The sequence below is a fragment of the Buteo buteo genome, chromosome 12 (assembly GCF_964188355.1).
Source record: "Buteo buteo chromosome 12, bButBut1.hap1.1, whole genome shotgun sequence".
Taxonomy (NCBI): domain Eukaryota; kingdom Metazoa; phylum Chordata; class Aves; order Accipitriformes; family Accipitridae; genus Buteo; species Buteo buteo.
Window position 1 is genome coordinate 21,889,655 of NC_134182.1, and position 18,778 is coordinate 21,908,432.

Genomic DNA, 18,778 nt, shown 5'->3' on the forward strand with positions numbered 1-18,778 from the left:
GGAAATGAAGATGTAACACAGGAAAGGCTGAAGAGAGGGTGCCAGCTGAGGGCAGAACCAGGAGACCCAAGACCAGGTGACAGGCATAATGAGGTTATCAGCTTGATGGATTCAGGAGGGCCAGGAAGAGTACCACGTGAATTGAAAACTGCTGCTTGCAATGGTGGCTTGCTTGTGAGGGAGGAACTAGTTCCCCTTTTCTGTCTTCCCGAAAGATGTGACAACAAAGGTCACACTCATCTGCCTGCAAAATAGCATGTCTCTGTGGAGAAGTGTGTATGTGAGAATTGACAGTCCTTCCCTGAATCAATACTCACCTTTGTAAAGGAGAAAACATTTCTGCTGAACTGATGGCTATTTCATCCCATTGCAAACCATAACAGATGGGTTTTCTTCAAAGCTCTATGCATTTTAAGATTGTATTTACACTCACTAAGCAAGTCTTCTGTCTAAGAGGGGAAGAAAATAACGTTCTCCTGCTTCTTCATTTTCTCCCTCCCCCTGGTGCTGTGCTTTCCCAGAGCTGCTGGCTGGGTCTTACTTAGCTTAACTGCTTTCTGACTGAGCTGCTTCTGCTTGGAAAGCAGTTATCTGTGTCTCATCTTGGAGGTGGGAGTTCTGGCTCCTTTGGATTCAGCAGTATAGGCTCCATAACATAGTGTCAAGTACCAAATTGGGAAGCAGAGAAAAGTACAGCTGTCCTAGCAAAATTTCAGTCAGCAGAGGGTATTTAGTCAAAATGAAAATTCAGTCTGTGTGTCCAGTAAATGCTGCTGCCACCCAGCCTTCCATTTTTTTGGTCAGCAAATAGCTCTGCTGTTCTCTGTCATGTAGCAGTCTTGTCCTACCCTGAAGATGTGCATTTCAATGGTGTTTCTTGCCTTTTTTTTTTAATACAAGATAGCAGTGTTTCATAAAAAGCTTTCTTGGGTCAGGACAAAAGCTGCCATGCATACATAACATTGTGATTAGCATCTTGCAATGAACTGGCTAGAGTGCACAAAGTGCTATCTCCTGGTAGATGAAACAGCTGTCTTTTCCTGCAGCTGCTTTATCATAAAGCTACTGTCTGGGAAGGAAGCCCCAAGGACTACCTTCTTAAGTTCTCAGTGACTGTAACACACAGCACAACAGCGGTCCTGTCGGTGCCTTGCTTTTCTGCGAGATTGCCTTCCTCCTAGGTGAGCCCAGACCCCCAGCAATGCAAAAGCTGGATTGGAGTGGCCTGTGCAGCACAGAAACTCGAAGCAGGATCGAGCTGGCTCCCCTTGGGGGGAAAACCAACTAATCGGTCCGGATTTGCCCTCTGACAGGCCCAGAGGGCATGCCTGGCCAGACAGCACACTGGAGACCCCCTGCCAATGCCCCGCTCGAGGGAGCAGGAGTCTCTGAGGGGTAGCGAGGCAGGACAAGGCAGATCTGAGGGGGACCAAGAAGTCCCACCTCGGCCTCCCAGCCTGATGGTCCTTTCCAACCATCCCTCATCCACCGCTGCTGGAACAGGCAGAGCCGGCTGTGGCCAGTGCTGGCAGAAAGCAGCAGGCGCCGCTCTGACTGCCGCGGGCCACCACCTTGCCGTACATCCTCGGCTGTCTTCAAAACGGGCTCAAACTGACACAGCTGCCGTCACCCCCGGGCTGCCTCGCCGAATTGGGCCGGGCAGAAGCGCCCTCACCAAGATGGCGGCCGCCCCACAGCGCAGCCCCTCATAAAGATGGCGGCAGCCGCGCGGACGCGCTGGGGCTATGGAGCGGCGTGGGAGCCTGCGCATGCGCGACTGCTCTCCGGCCGGGGACCATGGGCAGGAGGCGAGAGGGGCTAAGCGTGGCCCGGGAGGTGAGGGGCTGGGGGGCGGTGGCGACGGCGACGCCGCGGGGTACGGCACGGCACGGCTGGGCTTAGCAGAGGCGAGGCGAGGCGACTGCCGCCCCCCCCCCCCCCTCGCTGCGGAAGCAGCGTTTCCCTGGAGAGCGGTGGGTGTCGGGGAGGGCCGGGGCAGCGGGGGCTGCGCTGGTGCTGGGCCCGGCCGCCATCTTAATGTGCGATGGCAGCAGAGGTGGCCGAGGCGGGACGGCCTGTGCTGGGCCCTCCCGCGATCGGAAAGCTCGGTGCCCCGTCCTCTGTCCCAGGCCTTTGACCGAGCGATGGCGTTTGGTGCCCTTGCTTCTGCTGAGTCTTTGAACCAATGCAGGGAGAGGCAGTGAGTGTGTGTGCCTGTGGAGGGTGCTGCGGCAAGCTCTTGCTCCTGGCTAGCAAATTGTGCACAGCCTGGCCTGTGTGTGTGCGGTGGAGAGTCAGCAGTGTGCTGGGCATGGGCTGCTGCTTTGAGGAACCCAGCAATAAACGGTCATGTGAGGTGCCTGTAAGTCACAGCAAGGAGAAGGGGGAAAGACTGGTTTTTAAGAGTATGCCTTCCTTCTAAAGCTGTCTTTTTATTGTTGTGCTTGGGTGTTTTGTAATTTCCTGAGTGGCAGGAGGTCTGCTGGTAAGCTTTGTTTAAGCTTTGTATTTGTATAAACAAACTGAGGCATGTTAGTTAAGGTCTCTCTGAAGCATATTTCATTCTGGCTCCTGCACTGAACAGTGCTATCTGGACTGACTTGGAGGAGGCAGTGGAGAGCCCATAGTTAAAGTCTGTGGGTTGTGGATAATTTGGGGACAGCAAAAGCCTGAACCTTCCTGACAGATGGCTGAAATGGGACAGAATCAATCCAGTGAATCTCGCTGGTCACCTCTCTGTCCTGAAGTCTTTCATGTGAGCATATGTACAGCAGACCAAGATAGCCAGGGTGGAAAGGCCAGGGGAAGGACTTGGGGCTTGTCATATGTGCTTCATTAGCCAGTAAAGGTGAGTGTCCTACTGTGTAATATGAATGGGAGTTCGGTTTATAGTAGTTTTTTGGTCTATTTCATCTAGTTCTGCTTGAAACAGACATTTCTGGATACTCCAACCCAAATATAACCACCAAAGGGGGTGCAGAGGGGAGTGTGCTGACTGTCCAAGCTTCTCTTCAGTGAACCTAGCAGTGAGAGTTGAAATAATGAATTTTTGGTGGTGGTTGCTTGAGATGTGACAGACAAGGAGAGTTGAGATGGTAGGGGCCACCGTACCACCCTACCAGAGGGAGGTGGTAAAAAGGGTGAGCCTGTCAGGAACATGCTGGTCACAGAATGGAAAGGGACTGATTTTAGCTGCTACAGAAAATTCTGGCAAAGTGTTTGGGGACTTGTGGTAGCTTTAGATTTATTTTTTTTTTTAGGAGTTGTCACAATAGAACACGCTACTTTTGAAAGGATTATAAAACTACTGTTCTTCTGTGTGTTATAGGTGCAAACTTAACCTCTCGGTGCAAAGATACTACTAAAAGATAAAATCCTTCTCCCTTGCAGTGATATGAAAGATACTGAATAGAAGTTAGGAGGAAGAAAACAATATCCTTTTAAGCCAGAGGAAGAGAGGGCTGTGTTTCAGGTGTCAGAATGCATGACAACCAAGATACTGATTTTGTAATTTAAACTTTTATTTGGTTCAGTGTTACCTTCTGAGCTGTTATGATTGTAAAGAAAACTTTCCAAATTAGTCTTACTATGACATGATGCATGGCTAGGTTTGAAAGGCCTAATCTAGGCAGAGTCATGCTTGTTTAACTGAAGTCATGATGCTAAATGAATGTAACTTTCTATATAGACACTTATCAGATTAGCTTCCACTTACAAATTGCAGCTGTAACTGATATGACCTGGTTTAAACTGATACAAATGTGTCTCCATAATGTGGTGGTTTAAACTCAGGCTGCTTCTTTCATATAGCTCTGTAGTCTTTCAACAGGCAGTTCTATTGATAATGCTGAGCTGCATAGAACTTCCTTGAGGAAACTTGTCAGGAAAATGAAACTAGGAAGACTGGTCTGTTTTGTAGCAAAATATTGAAAATGGAAGGAGCTTAAGAGAGTGACAAGGATGATCAAAGGTGTGGAAAACTTCTATGCAAGAAACAACTAAGCATACCAGGTTCTTTTAAGCTTGAAAACATGACTGCAAGGTGACCTAGTATAGGTCTGTATCCTCTGCATGCTGTTTGTAACTTTAAACAAAGAATGAACATTCACTGTCAATACAAAATTAGGGCTATCAAATGAAACTAGCAGATGATGAGCTCGGAACAAACAAGAGGGGTTCATTCTTCCCATAACCTGTGGCTGTGCTGTGAAACTCCTTGCCAGAGGATGTTGTAACCCTTAAAAATATACTTGTGGCTCAGACAACAACTGAAAAAAATTCATGGAAACAAAAAAGTGGGGTTTTTAAATTCAAAGAGAACACCCTGCACTCAGGCAGTGCCTGAGCTGCAAAATGTCAAGTGTGTGTTTGGAGAAAGTATTGTTAAGTATGTTGCTGCTTCTGACAAGGCAGTGGCTGATCAGTGTCTATGCAAGAGCATAATGAATAGGGAAAAGGCCAACATAGTCTTTACTCAGTAAAGCTGTTCTTGCAGGATTTTTCAAAAAGCTGTGGGTGGTGCCATGTGGTCATGTCTGTGTGCTGTCCTGCAAAGCCACTGGTCTGAGCTGAGGCAGGGTGGGCTAACTGGATAGTGTCTGCAAGGCTGAAGGAGGAGATGCAGGTAGGATCCAGACCTTTCTCCTTTACCAACACAGAGGGTTGTTCTGCAGCATTTCTTAGGCTTTGCTGGTGGATCATCCTCTACTGTGTAGTAGCTTGTCTGCTAAATATTTCCAAGCACACTGTGCGCACAGCATCTGCAAAGTGATTTGCCAGCATGCAAAATGATTCCAAGAGTGTGATGAAAATGGAAGTGTGTCCATGAACTACAAGTTAGCATTTGAATTTAAACAAAACTCGTCTCTGCTGGACTGATTTAAATAATCCAGCCAAATTTGTGGATGCAGGAACCACTAATTCTTCTGTGAAAAGAACGGCTCAAGTGTGCTGGCAGGTGACAAGGCATGAGAAGACTGCTCGGGGAAGGTTTTTTTTCTTTGCCCCCACCTCTTCAGTTGGCTTTGATCTGTTTTATGAGGGTCAGAAGACGAAAACCTCATTACCTAACGCTGTTGGATGTTGACGTATGTGTGATATGGCTCTTTGCCAGTATCTTAATTAGGGAATTCATAAAAGCGGAGGGTGGATGCCAGTTCTTGAAAAGCGCTTTTAGCCTTTCTACTGGAAAGAAAGCTTTTATTAATTCATGTATTAAATGTATTAAAAGGGATCCAGCTCAACTCTGTAAGCAAAGCTGCTTCTTTTTCTCTTCTCTTTTTGTCTCTGCCTTTATGTAAGCCATTTTGGGCTCCCTGCTCAAGATGGTCCCAACAAATGAGATTTGTAATAAGCATTTAAGTCTGGATTGAAATCCGCTCCAGGTCCCCCTGGTTTAAAAAGCTCTCTAGACTGCAAGCGAGTATTGCCAGAATTGAACAAAAATGGCTCAATGCCTTGTCATACCTTGTGGAGCAAGGGAGGCATCTGGTCTTAGATCCCTGTGTGCGTCCAGAGCTGCTGAGACTTGACTTTCTGGAGTGGCTTTTGAGGAGCAGAAGGGTAGCTCTCTGTGCCCCAAGCTGCTACCTGGTTGTGAAGCACCTGTTTCACTTGCCCCTTTTAACTGACACTACTTAAAGATGTTGCTTCAAGTGAAGTCATGTGTCCCTGCTGCAGGCCATGTGAACCTGAGGAGTTGCCATGTGAGCTTTCTGCATGCTGCAGTTCAGCTCTGTCCCAGAGAATCTTCTTCATGGCACGGAGAGTGAGAAGGAGCAAGGGTTTGTCTTTGCAACTTATAAGCCACTGTGCTGAGATTGCCACTAAAAAGATAAACCAGTGTGATGTGCAGTGATGGTTCAGCTAAGTGAACCTGGCTCTTTGTTTTTATGTGGGCTTCCAGGAGGCCTAGGTACATACCCCAACTAACCTTCTCATGTATTAGTTAGTAGGAGGGAAAGCTTTCCATCCACAACAAGCTCAGGTGTGCACCTGTTTCTAGGATTGCTCTCCTAGAGAGCTGCTGCAAGGAATTATGCCAAAGCTCAACCGGTTTTCTTGTGCTACAGCTTTACAGGTTACAGACCCCTGGGAGTTTCCTCAGCAGCCCAGAGAGTAATCGGTAATTCCCAGGCATTGCTCTGGTTTCTCCCTGTGCTTATTTTCTGTTTCTCTCTTTCCTTTGCCCTACAGTGAAGGTTACTTGAATGGCTGAGCAGCTGAGAGACTCCTAGCTTGCAGGAACAGATCCTAAATCCAAAGTGAGGCAATGGCACTGACATAACAAGACAGTGCTCTGCCCATAGTTTGGGTTGGTGTCTGAGGCTCCTTGTGTAAATGAGCCACCTTCAGGAGGCAGATAATATTGTCCTAATTTATAAGTAGGGGAACTGAGGCACAGTGAATGGATAACATCTGGGAATCCTCACTCTTGTCTTTCCTTACAACCCCTAATGCCCCAGACTAGCTTGAAGAAAAGAAATAGATTCTGGAGGAAAAATATTTTGTTCATTCAGCAATCTGTTCTTCCTTCCTTACTTTTTTTTTTATTATTTTCTGTCTCTTGTGCCCCCAGCTCAGCAAAGCTGATGATGCAGTTCTAGGGCATGTGGTTTATTAGCAAATTATTGCTCTCCAGCAGGGGACCGAAACTATGGGTTTGATTTAAGAGCAGTAAAACCAGTTGAAACTTTTAAAGTATTATGTGGAATCTGGAGATTTTTAGTCAGCAGAAAGTAAAAGCATTGGCAGAGCTGGTGGAATATCCTCTTGTTACATCTCATGAAAGGATGGAAGTATGGGCAGAGAATGTACTAGTGAGAGCAACTGCAAACTAAGCAGGAGGAGCAGTTCTGGAGGAGAGGATAGGAAGTGCAATGACATGGATAATTTAGTGGTGAGGTTGGCAGCTGACTAACCAAAGCTCTCATTAAATTGTGTTATTTAACATGATTTTTAAATGTGTTTCCAGAGGAGGTATGGTGCATTGTAAGAAGTTTACTGGCTACAGAGGAGCCAGGTAATACATGCTGAAGTACCTTTTGCTCTGTGTGTATGTGAGGGTTTCCAACAGATAAGGGAGCAGAGACACAGCCATTTGCAAATGGTAGGAACTGGTGAGGGAGATGGTCATTCTTAAATTGGACTGGACGGACACCCAACCTCCACTCCACTGTCCTCTGCCATTAAATTAACTTGCTGATAAGCATGGTCAGAACTGACTTGGATGAAGCCCTTGGTTGGCCCTGAAGCAGACTGGAGCAATGCATCTTGCTGACTGAGCTCTAGTGGATGACAGATAGTGATGCGCAGCTGGAATTAACATTCTTAACTGGCACAGCTGGATATGGTGGAGGACAATTAACTTTGCCCTGACCCAATGCATTTTCAGCTAACATGCTTCAAAAATATCTGTGTTCCCATCCTGGCAAACCCAAGCATTGCCAAACACAGAAGCGCTATGCCCTGTGCTCTGGGATCAGGTGATGTGCCTTGGTGCTCCCCTTGGGCTCAGGGCAGGCTATGCAGCCACGTCTGGGAAGCTTGGCATCTCAACAGCCCTGGCAGAGTTGCCTAATAACAAGGGACTTTGAAATTGGTATCTGGTAAGGTGCAAAGATTTGAGCTTTGTTATATGTGGCCCCCTCCCCAGCTCTGCTGTGCTGCTTGCAGTGAGACTATTCAGCTGACTGGCTAAACTCCTTTTTGTGGTCTGCTTTGTTCTTCCCTTTATGTTAAGCCTCTTCTCCCATCCTGCTTGTTTATAATGCTTGCCTGCCTTTCCTGAGCAGAAGGTGTGAGATTGCTAATGAGCTCAGGATGGAGCTGATCCCCCAAAGCAGCAGTAATTAGGGATCACTGCCTTTGATTTTGTTTCCCGTATCACTGTTCTTGGGAGTGTTTGTGCTCTGGGCCACCTCTGAGGCTGATGTCCAGGCAGCTGGTGTGTCATTCCACTTCAGTACTTTACGTGGGACCGTGCTGCCTCTTAGCTTCTGGTTTGAGAAGGCTCCCACCACAGAGAGGCATGCTGCCAGCCATCTAGCCAGCCTTGGCCTTACTTGGAGAACCAGACACAGCAGGAGTGTTGCACTAAGTAGCTAAAAAGAGAGGTCATTGCCACCTCAGGGCACCAAGGACATTTTCTTTCAGGCTAGGATGTTTTGTGCATATTATCTGATTAGTCCCACGGTTTTCCTGCTGGAAGCAAGCCTGAAAGTCAGAGTTTTCCTAAAGATGTCTATGCTCTGGTTGCCAGGCAGAAAAGAGGAATGATTCCCAGGAGAACCATTGTCTGTGGTAGGATTCCCTTCTGGGCAATCAGTTTGCACACAAGTAGATCAACCCTCTTGTACATATCCACAGTTACTCCCCTCCACAGGAGGACATGGAGGGAGGGTGGCCATTAGGAAACCTGACGAGGAGACACAAGGAGAAAACACCAGTGGTTTTCTGCATGGGAACATGTTGCTGCCAAAACTTGGTACAGGTCAGAGGTGTGGAGGCGGTGGTGAATGCTCTCTTGAGCATACTGTGCAGACTGCTGTTGCTGTTGTAGATTTAGTTGAGTAAAAGAGATGGTAGGTATCAGTGTTTCACCTTTGTCCTCTCTTTACCCAACCAGACAGCTTAGGGTGCTTTGTAGTCACGTCCCATGAACTGCATCTGTTCACAGCTCTAAATCAAGACCTTGTCCCTCAGGCTTTGGCCAAGGCCAGTCTCTCTCATTTTATCCTCATTTAATTGCATAAAGATGCCTTAGATCACATCTTTGCTTGTGGAGCCACATGCAAAGAAACTACAACAGACTGGAACAGGATCAGATCTTAGCAAAAAGGTGCTGGCCAGTGACACAAGCAGAAGTGTTATAGCTGGCTTGGCATTGTCTGGGATTACAATGTCACAGTTGCCTGGGGTATAATACAGCCTGATCTGGGCTCTCTGTGCTGTGATGTCTACACAGAGCTAGGGCTGTTTCTCCCTTGAGTTGGGGAGGAAGGAGGTGGAGTGGCTGAGCTGTCACCCTTCCCATCTGAGTGGGGATGGATCCATGTTAGCTGGGAGAGGAAATGACAGTGACTGGTGTGGTGTTTTTCAGATTGATGGACTGGAGGAGAAGCTGGCACGTTGCAGACAGAGCATGGAGGAGGTGGATCTTAAACTGCGCAGGGAGAAGCTCAGCCTTGAAGGAAGGTATTGATGACCCTCTCCTTTCACAGCTGTGGCTGTGTACTTCAGCTAGCTATCATCCTGCTGTAGTACTGAGCAAGGACTCTTGAAGGAATGGGAATGTGTGGTTCCCCATGACAAAAGTCTCTTCCCCCACCTTTGGAGCTTACTTGAGGAACTTGCCAGGGTGAGTAGTTCAGTGATACACGGAGAGAGCTTTATCTTGTCAACAGCCTCATTTGCCAAGCAGTGCCCAAAACGTGCCAGTTCATTTGCCGAGTTGGCTCCTGGCCTGCTAGGGAACAGCTCTGTGAGTCTGGCAAAGGTTCACTGCAGACTGCTACTCAAGCCTTGCTGAAGCTGCCTGACTTCAATCAGGGGAGATGTCCAGCAACTACTACCGAGGGCGCCAAACCAGGCTAGGATGCAACTGCAAAAGAGGCTGAGGGAAATTACTCTTACCTGTGCCTGTGTTGCAAATGTGTCTGGATGTAGGGATGCAGTGACATACTGGCTTTCCTTGGGAAAGGGAAGAGGGACAATTCCCCTGAAATCTGTCACTGACATAGAAGAGGCAACTGTAGGCTTCTAGAGCTGGGACTCAAGCAAGGACTTCAACCTGGATTTTGTAGCAGACACAGGCAGAACCTGCTATTTCTCTAGTGTGAAGCAAGAGATCCTACATCTCCCAGCTGATTCTCAAATCTTTCCGCTTGAGGACGTTCTTTCAGTCACCAACATCCTACTGCTCTGCTCCTAGCAAAAAAGGCTGGGAAGCTCAATCATAGGTCCTCTTGGTCCTGGTGTCTGCTCTACAGTACTGTCCTACAGAACCCAGTTAGAAATTATCCTAGCAGTGGTGACATCTCCACACCCTGATACTTAGCAGCCTCAGCTTAACTTCTTTGTTCCTCCTTTCCACTCTCTCTCTTTTTCTTCCCCTGCTGCCCTTTACTGGGGTTCTATATCCCCATGCATATTTGGACAGGGTCTTGCGTCCTCCTATCCCTCGTCTCTCTAGCTCCTCATCTCAACAGTCCTATTCTAGGCCTAAATTATTCTTATGTTGACTGTATTCTTTATCTGGTACTTAGGTGGCCAACAACCAAACCTACAGTTGGGGTAACTTGACGGGATGGAATATATCTGTATGACTTCTCTCTGAAATATAGGGTGTAGAGCAAAGAATAAGGAATAGGGATTCCTGGGGCCTTTTCTGAATTTTACAGTTTGCATGGAGATGGAAACAGAAATTCTGTTGCCCTAATCCAGACCATTTGAAAAACCATGGAGGAAGGTACCATGATCAAAATTATTGATTCAGTGACCAGTACACAAAGGAGAGCTCTGCTTTCCCATTTTGAAGTTCAGTTGTCATGGTTTCTTCATGTCTTATTCTCAAAGCCTCTTCTGTTGACTGTATTCACAAGGCAAGTTTCTAAGTAGCAGCTCAGTCATGTTGATAAATCTGTCTTCTCACTTCCTCCTGGCTGCACTCCACATTGCCTTTCCCCAGTTGCCTTTAAGAGCTGTTTCTTCTCCTGCTGCTCTGACATAGCTTGCTTTCTTGCCATCCCTTACTTAACTAGCTGTACACATAGATTTGGATCTCTTTCCTCCTACAGGTTCTTGCTCTGCCCCAAGGGAAACAACAAACTTTGTTACACTTACTGCCTTCTCTGTCTGCTCTGAACCAGGAGATAATTTGTTAGTGCATGTTTATTTATATGCGCAGTCTGAAAGGAGTGACCATGTCCTCACTGCCATAATGGAAAAGCTGCTGCTTTCAGGCAATTTGTTTTGCTTTTGTATTTTAAACTGTGTATTAATTAATCATGTCATGCAGTGCAAGACAAGGGCTGGGTTGGCCTGACTTACTCTTTATTGTTATTATCCTGAGTCTTCAGTCTAATAACAGGTTGTTTAACTGGTTGTTACTGGGCTTGGATTCAGCTTGTTTCCTTGAGTTGATCAATTTGTGTAAATTGGATACCTCTGACAAAGGGCTCCCAGCTTCAATTGGTGAGAAGAATTAGCATTCCAGCACTGAGCCACATGTGCTGGGGGGGCAGCATCCTGCAGAGAGCATGTAGGGGCCCTGCCCCATCCTGTAGCTGTGGGAGAACTTCCTACCCCACCTGGGGGAACAGAGTAGGGGGCTCTCACACACAGACCCCTTTCTAGCCTGCTTGCATACACTGACACTGTCCTGAAAGGAGAGATATGAGGCAGTTTGGGGGAAGGAAAAAATAATCTAAAACTGCTGCATCTCTTCTCTTGCACAGCTGGGTGTTTCTAAACTGTCATCTCTCCACAGTACAGGGTGAGGGGCTCATTCTGTAAGCAGATATCCCCGGCAGTGGGACAGTCTCTCTTCCCTCATATAAGCAAAGAAATAGGCTGTGTTGTGCCTCACAGGTAATGAACTCCTCTTCTCATTACAGAAAGTCACTGGAGAGAGAGAGAAACTTCCTAATGACCAAAGCGGACAACTATGGTAAGAGCTTCATTAAAAATGGTCCCTCTGGGCTGGATGGGATCAGTGCTGCAGCTTAGCTTCATCTTCAAGCTCCTGCCACCTCTGACTTCTGCGTTTGAATTTAGGTTCAACCAAGGGGAGCTAGACTGAGGGAAACCTAGTCAGCATATTATAATAGGAGTCTAGCCTCCTGCTTGAGCTGTGCTATCATGGGGGGGGGGAAGCATCAGCTAATGAGGGGGGAAAGATGCCTCTTTCACATACCCCAAATTACCAGTCTTGGATAATCTTAGCCAACAGATTGACTTGAGTGGCTTTTAACATCCCTCCCTCTCTTTTTTTTTCTCTTTTTTTTTTCTTTTTTAATAGAGGCTTGCTAAGCAAGCTGGCAAGTGCTGTCTGGAGTGTAGCAAAGTATACCTTCCTTGGGGAAGGTTCTCACTACATCACTGTCTGGGGCTGTTCAACACACAAGCACAGGGCTTCACACTGATGTGCCACCTGCAATTCCAGAGAGCCAGGGTCTTTCCTTGCTGCAAGTCCTGCTGTAGACAGTTAAAATGAGAGTCCCTCTGAGCTACCACACCTTTGACAGCAGTTTCATTCCACTAGGGATGCTGCTTTGCCTGTCTCAGGCTCCTGGTGTTGATCAGTGTGTTAACTGTTTAACAGCACTCTGCAGCAGTGCAAGCACCAGAGCTCACACGAGGGAAAGAAGCACAAGTGTTCTTTTAGGCCTGGAGAGTTGAAAGCTGGGGTATGGCCAGCAAATTTGTAATTTTAAGTCATTTAAAGGACTGTTTCCAGAAGACTAACAGTTACTTTAAACAGATCCAAAGCAGTTCCCTAAGGGCCTACCACTAGAGACAGCAGAGGCATAAGACTCTGCATGTCACTGCCACCCTTTTACCAGCAGTCAGCTATTGCTGCTAGCATCAACAGAGCAATCTGACAGGCTGCTCAGACAGCACCAACAGCCTCACCTGATGGTGATGGCTGCTTCTCCTCTAACAGAACAGACAGTGCATGTGCACACAGTCTTTTTAGATCACTGCTGTGGTCTCTGATTAAATCTCTGCTTATTCCAGCTGACACTTGAGGCCATGAACTGCAGTTTCTGACAATGGCATTGCTTTCATCAGTTTAAGCTGGCACTGCTGTGCTTGGGGTTATGTGACCTCTTGCCCCTACCACCTCCTCTGTAGCCTTGCAGATTCAAGCAGTTTGCTCTGTGGTTGCATGAGAATGCTTGTACTATGTGAAGAATGGGGGCAGAAAGAACAGCTAAAAGCCTCTTTTGATACCAGCAGCAGTTTGGAAACCTGCAGCACCAGGGCATTCCTGCTGGAGGCTGCTAGTGCAAACTAGAGGCAGTAACCTGTGCAGTCACTGCAGCTGAATTCAGCAGCAAGAGCAGTCTGGCTCTGGAGACAGTCTGCACCCAACTTTGCCCTGCAGAATAACTGTTGCTGTTTGGCCATACAATGTGTAATGCTGTAGGCCTTGCTTCTTGCCTATACCATCCAGCAAAGTCCTGTGGAACAGAACTAGCAAGAATGGGGTTCTCATCTTTAGTAAAGCAAATGGAACAGAAATGGACATCAGTAGGACTCCATAATTTTGGTAGCCACTTCCTCCTCTCTGCATCCATGTTTCTTCTTTTGAAAACCAGGGCCAGAGAAAGTGACCTGTCTCTAAAAAGCTGCAGACTCCAACAGAATGACTGTCCAGGCTCAGACCTGTTCCACACTCATCCTTCTGCAGCACAAGGAAACACAGATTCTGCCAACATTCAAAGGTGGCCACAGTTGTATTTAAGTAAATCTAAGCACTAGCAAAAGGTGTCAGGCTGTTATGTGTAGAAGATAGTAGAAATAGCTCTCTAACCTCTGTCATCTTCATTCTCTTAGGGAACAAGCAATTATTCTAATGACCCATTCTGTCCTTAGTAAGGTCCTAGAACAAGGTCATTTGCAAACAGGAACTGGTCTGGCACTGAAGTATTTCCAAGCACAGCTACTGAGATTGACAGGATAAGAGTTAGCAAATGAAAGGGTTCCTGCTAGTTTACTTCCTGTTCAGCACATCTTGTAATTGGCAGCTTTGCATACTGATCCCAGATTTGCTCATGGCCAAGGTAGCATTGTGCTTTTAAGACAGTTTTGAAAGGAGATGTAGCTTCAAGACAAAAGAACATTCACAGGCAAGGCTTTTGTTTGTTCCCAGAGAAAGAACTGAGCATGCTTCGTAAGGAAAACCGCAAGAATGCTGCCCTTGCTGTGGCCATGGGGTTGCTGATTGCTCTTATTTACGCCTGCTGGACAATGTGATTGCACTCAAGAATTCTCCCTGCTGACCAAATGACTCTCCTGCAAGGAGCTCTTCCGCCTCTCTCTACTGTGCCTCCCCCAAGGGTGAGGATCAGCATTTCAAATTGCTGTTCTTGTTTATCCTTTCCAAGCCTCATTGTAGGGAAGCTTTTTCTCCTGAGAATTGAGGGGGACAGAAGACAAACCGGAAATAACAGCACACTTGCAATTGGAAATAGGGTCAAGCAGAGCTTAAGGTGCCATCTTACCCAATATGCAGGAAGGCAATACATCCTCCCTTTTGAAGAGGACCTCTATGGTTGCAGACAAGTGCTCTCTGCCTAGCCCAGTCAGAATACAGGCCACCACTTTGGTTCCTGTGACTCAGCCATAAGCTGAAAGGACACCAAGCTCTTTGAATCAAAGGGTGTTGTGACCTAAAGACTCCATGTGTTCCCAGAGCTGAGCTAAACAAAGATGCTTACTCCTCCACACTGACTTACACGACCAAAGGAATCCTACCTGCACAAAAACAGATGAGAGGTAGGTATCTCTTCTTCTGCAAGCAGATACCATCCAACTTGAGATCTGAGTGCTTGGGCTTTGAGAAGATCTACCTACCCCTCCAGTGCATCAGAGCTTGGTAGCTATTTTGTGCCTCTGAGAATCAACACTTGCAGAAGAGAATTTACTATCGACTCCCAAGGATGGAAGTGCCTCTGCAAGGCTTTAAATAAAGTAATTTGACCTTGTAACTTCCTGGTTTTCTTTTTTTCCTGTTTTGTAACATGTTTCTCAGCCACTACTTTATTCTCATCCTACCATGTCCCTGCTGGTACGCATTGCACCACAGTAAGCCTAGACTGGGTTAGGCACTTAACTTACTTGGTCAGCGAGGTCTCAGCAGTGGGTTATTGGTCTGTTGTGGCCTGGAAATCTACCTGAGTGTTTGCTTCCTTTGAGTGAAAAAGCAGCCTAGGATGCTGCAGAGGAGTGCTGGAGACTGTCTCCTGTAGTCCCTGCTCATTCTGTGCAGTGACATACACTAGGTAGCCTTCAGTGTGCTCTAACTTGCCAGGAAAACCTTTAAAAGGGGACTGCCTTGAAAATTTAACTGTGTAAGGTTATTTCTCTGTCTCCACACTAAGACACACTACGGGCCAGCATTTTGTGGGAAGCAAAGTAAACAAACACTGTTGTGAACTAAAGAGGCTGTATTGGTAATAGAGACAATGAAAGCAGAGAAGTCAACACAAAATGATACACAGCCTAGTAACAATACATTGTGCAATTAATGTACATAAACATTCCCTTCAGCAAGACCTTCCTCACCCCCCCTTCCCAACATACTCCCTGTTTACCCTGCAGCAGGGAAGCAAGTAGCATGGTGGCTCATGCTTGCCTTCTTGAAGGGGGATTCAGAATCAAGGTTCAGTGCAACAAAAATAAAATTAAAAATAAAAGCAAATTAAAATCAGGAGCTGGAGGCAACTGGGTAAACAGAAAGTATCTGTTCATAAAAGCTAGCCTGCAGGCTAACCAGGTCTTTTTGCACCCTCAGAGGCCTACACTCGCCCTAGCATACTTCCTAGTCACCCTTCGGTCTGCCAGCCTGCAGGAGACCAAAGCCCTGACTGGAGGACCCAGCAAAGGAGCCTGACAAAGGGAGCAGCATGCTTTGCTGGCATTGGAACAGCTTCAAGGCAGTCCAAAGAAGCACCAGAACTCAAATTACTGGTTGATTTAAAAAGCCAGCTGCATACAAGCCTGGAAACCACACAGTTGGGAGGTTCTTTATTGCCTACTGGGAGAGATTCCTCCTCATCCCTCATGGAAGTGCCTTTGCCAAAATAAAACTGCCAGTGACAGGCCTCTCGTTCTTTGCAGGGGGGAAGGACCACCATTTCTTTCATACATGTTTTACTGATGTTTGAGAGCAGAAGGAGCCTACAGGTCACCAAGAGGATGCATTAACCATGCAGTTCTTCAACTGCTTTGGTAGACCTAACTCTCTCTGGGGACTAATAATCACCAATATGGAAAAAACAGCTTTGACCCACTTTACTTTTGGTCAGAGCTTGAGAAGAAATAGAATAGCTCCCCTGCACAATATTCAGGACTACCTACTTGTAAGCTAACCTCCCATCCGCTCCCAAGCCTTTTCTTTCCCAGTTTCCATTGACCAACAGACCATCCCAACTTCTGTGCTGCTCCTTTAGCCAGGGGCATGGTTCTGCAGTGATCAAGCCTGCATATAATTTTCTCTGGTTCAAGGAGTTGCAGCTGCTAAGTTAATTTGTACCAAACTGTAAAGAATTAATACATGGGTATGTGGAGACAATTTGCTTGTGAAGACATGGAAGTGCTCCAAGCTCAGAGAGCACAGCCTACTTGTAGGATGACATTCAACTGCATGCTGAGAATGAGCACAAAACCTACACATGATGCTGGGCCTTAGAGGGTGGAGGGTGGGACTTCTGCAACATGTCATCCTTGTTCTGGCTTCTTCAGGTGGGGTGCAGGGCACCCATGCACCTACAAGTGAAAACTTCCATGTCTTGCTACATAAAGTTTGTTCAAATCATACATATGGGCGTGAAGAGAAAGAAACAATCTAAACAACTGCTATAGATTCTAGGAGAACTATAGCTTTCTTTAAGGCACAGTTCAGACAACCCCTAAATCAGTTTCCTCCCTACTGCCAATCTGTGTTTAAAAACAAGACAAGAACAACAAAAACAGTTTAAAAAAAAAGGGCAATTTTGCTGCTTGGCCAAAAGCAGTCAACTGTGTGTTATCTTCTGATTTATGTGGAAGACCTGGCAAAAGTGCCATGGAAACCAGAAGCGAAGGTAAAACATGCAACAGAAGACAACTTTGAGCCCAGCACAGAAGTGCATGGAGAAATCTGTTGACACACAAATACCATGCTGAGAGTTTCACAGCTCTGTGCCTTCACCCCAGATGCAGTTCCAGGGCCAAATGAGACAGAGGGTTTCAAAGCCCACTCTGACATTTAAAAAGGAAAATCTGGTAACCTTTCCAGTGGGCACAGTCAGGGGACAGGATTTCTTCTGATTAACCAACATGGTCAAAGTCAAGATCTCTTTTCACCGAAGCCCTGGGTTTTTTAATGAAGTCAGATGTTCCCATCATTTCCTCCAAAGACCTCCAGCATCCCAACCTTCCTGTGCCTTCCCTCCTACGTCCGCGTTCCACCCTGAAGACTTGGGTAATAGTGTTGAGTACCAAGAATCAAAGCACCTTGATCTCAGAAGTACTGTGAGGCATAGACACGTTCACAAGTTAACCCCAGGCTGTTGGGTCAGGATCAGTCACTGACCTAGAGAGGGGAAATCCTTGTCAGCAGCCAGTTTCTAAGAGTCTGAGAAATACCTGGCACTAAGCACATCATATCTGTGCCAGGAACTCTACTCATCTCCTGTGTTGGCCTTTGTCCAACAGGATACCATCACATAGGAATTGCCAGTGGCCAGCCAAGTGCCTTGATAAGCAGAAGTGTTGGAGACACCAACAAGAATACATACTTGCGTCCCAAAGCTAGCATTCCCCAATGAGTTAACGCCCTCCACTGGGTAGTGTAGGCCTTTGAGAAGGCCAAGGAGATAGCTGCCAGAACGATGCAGGGCTGCTTCAATGTGCTGTTGCCCAGCTTTGCCACCAAGACATCTCCGCTCCTTCCCGCAGTGCCAGGGAAGCACAAGCCTGGAAAGTTCTGGCACACAGAGCTCCACAAACCTCGCTGAACGTTTGAACAGGAGCAAAGAAAGCTGCCAGCCCCTTGGCCTCATGCATGCAGTAGGTCAGGACAAAAGGGCATTAGGCCTTGGCTCCAGGAGTCACCATGGGTACTCCGGCAGCAGGCACTACCTGGGCTGTGCTCTTATATACACTGCCACGGTACAGCATCATCCTGCGCCTTCTGCATACCACCTCCTGGTTCAACCACCTCCAGGAAATCAGTTCTGGAGAAGACTAGGATAGAAGTTGTGGAGCCTCCCCAGTCTCATCAGTCCCTGAAGAATCCAAGCTGGGCTCAGCACCCCCTGCACCCCTCAAGACAGCAGGGTTAGGGGTAGTGTGCTTGGATGAAAGACAGGACGTCCTCCTTTGATAGCTTCTCTGGATCTTGCCTTTTCTGAGAGTCATGCACTTTGACACCTTCCCCCCACTCCCAGAAGAGGCGGCTGTAATGGCAGATGCTGTGGGCAGAGAGGAGAGCAAGATTAGTTTGGCAAGAGAAGGGAAGGAAAACACTGTCATCCTAGCCACAAAGAGCACTACAGAGACAGCTGCCCTTGCAATGGGAGTCACAGAGAGATATTCTATCTAAGCGGTGTCTTAGAAAAAGACCAGTGCATTCATTCATGTTACAAACTCTACAGCCCTTAAGGTACAGAAACTTACAAGCCTAAGAGATTTCCATGGAAACAAACTTGTTGATTCTAGCTTAACTCAACATTCAGTTCAGCTGGAAGGAGACAGGTCATTAGGGAAAAACTTACCTCCCTCAAAGTTTTTGAGAGAATGAAACTGTCATTTCAAGGCAATGGAAAGGCCTTAATGAAGAATTTAGAAAGTCTGCCAGCAGCAGCATGCAGCAATCTAATCACTCACCACAAACCTACTAGAATCAGTACTAGCTGTCCTATGGAGCTTTGCAAACGAACAGCACTTCACACTGTAGAAAAGTGGCTAGGATCATCCCCTCTTTCCCCTCATGTGAAATAACTGAGCTCCACTTGGCTGCTGAGAGTTCTGGTCCTACAATGCCATCTCTCACTCCATCCATCAAGCA

At 46.9% G+C, this 18,778-nt stretch overlaps 2 protein-coding genes across 5 annotated transcripts in view; one reads left to right on the forward strand and one right to left on the reverse strand.

Moving 5' to 3' along the window:
• The first annotated feature begins 1,716 nt into the window (after nt 1–1,716).
• On the forward strand, nt 1,717–14,703 carry CCDC167 (coiled-coil domain containing 167). Of its 2 annotated transcripts, XR_012652502.1 has the most exons (5): nt 1,717–1,836; nt 9,101–9,195; nt 11,616–11,668; nt 13,877–14,064; nt 14,529–14,700. XR_012652502.1 is itself a non-coding variant. In XM_075042949.1 (4 exons), exons 1-4 carry the CDS (start codon nt 1,798–1,800, stop codon nt 13,978–13,980), a joined length of 291 nt encoding a protein of 96 aa, XP_074899050.1. In that variant the 5' UTR covers nt 1,717–1,797; the 3' UTR covers nt 13,981–14,703. The 2 variants fall into 2 exon arrangements, 1 of the variants encoding a protein (XP_074899050.1); XM_075042949.1 differs by having other exon boundaries at nt 13,877–14,703.
• Nucleotides 14,704–15,155: 452 nt separating this feature from the next.
• The window catches only part of CMTR1 (cap methyltransferase 1), a 29,468-nt gene continuing 25,845 nt past the window's right edge, over nt 15,156–18,778 (reverse strand). For all 3 annotated transcript variants that reach the window (XM_075042946.1, XM_075042945.1, XM_075042943.1), the window contains exon 24: nt 15,156–18,182. In XM_075042946.1, the coding sequence (XP_074899047.1) occupies nt 18,050–18,182 (133 nt within the window). In that variant the 3' untranslated portion in view covers nt 15,156–18,049. The remainder of the gene's footprint in view (nt 18,183–18,778) is intronic.

Coding starts and splice junctions, on each gene's coding strand:
- CCDC167 (XM_075042949.1), top strand. CDS start 1,798: ATGGGCAGGAGGCGAGAGGGGCTAAGCGTGGCCCGGGAG. Junction 9,196..11,615: donor AAGCTCAGCCTTGAAGGAAG/GTATTGATGACC, acceptor TTCTCATTACAG/AAAGTCACTGGAGAGAGAGA. Junction 11,669..13,876: donor GACCAAAGCGGACAACTATG/GTAAGAGCTTCA, acceptor GTTTGTTCCCAG/AGAAAGAACTGAGCATGCTT.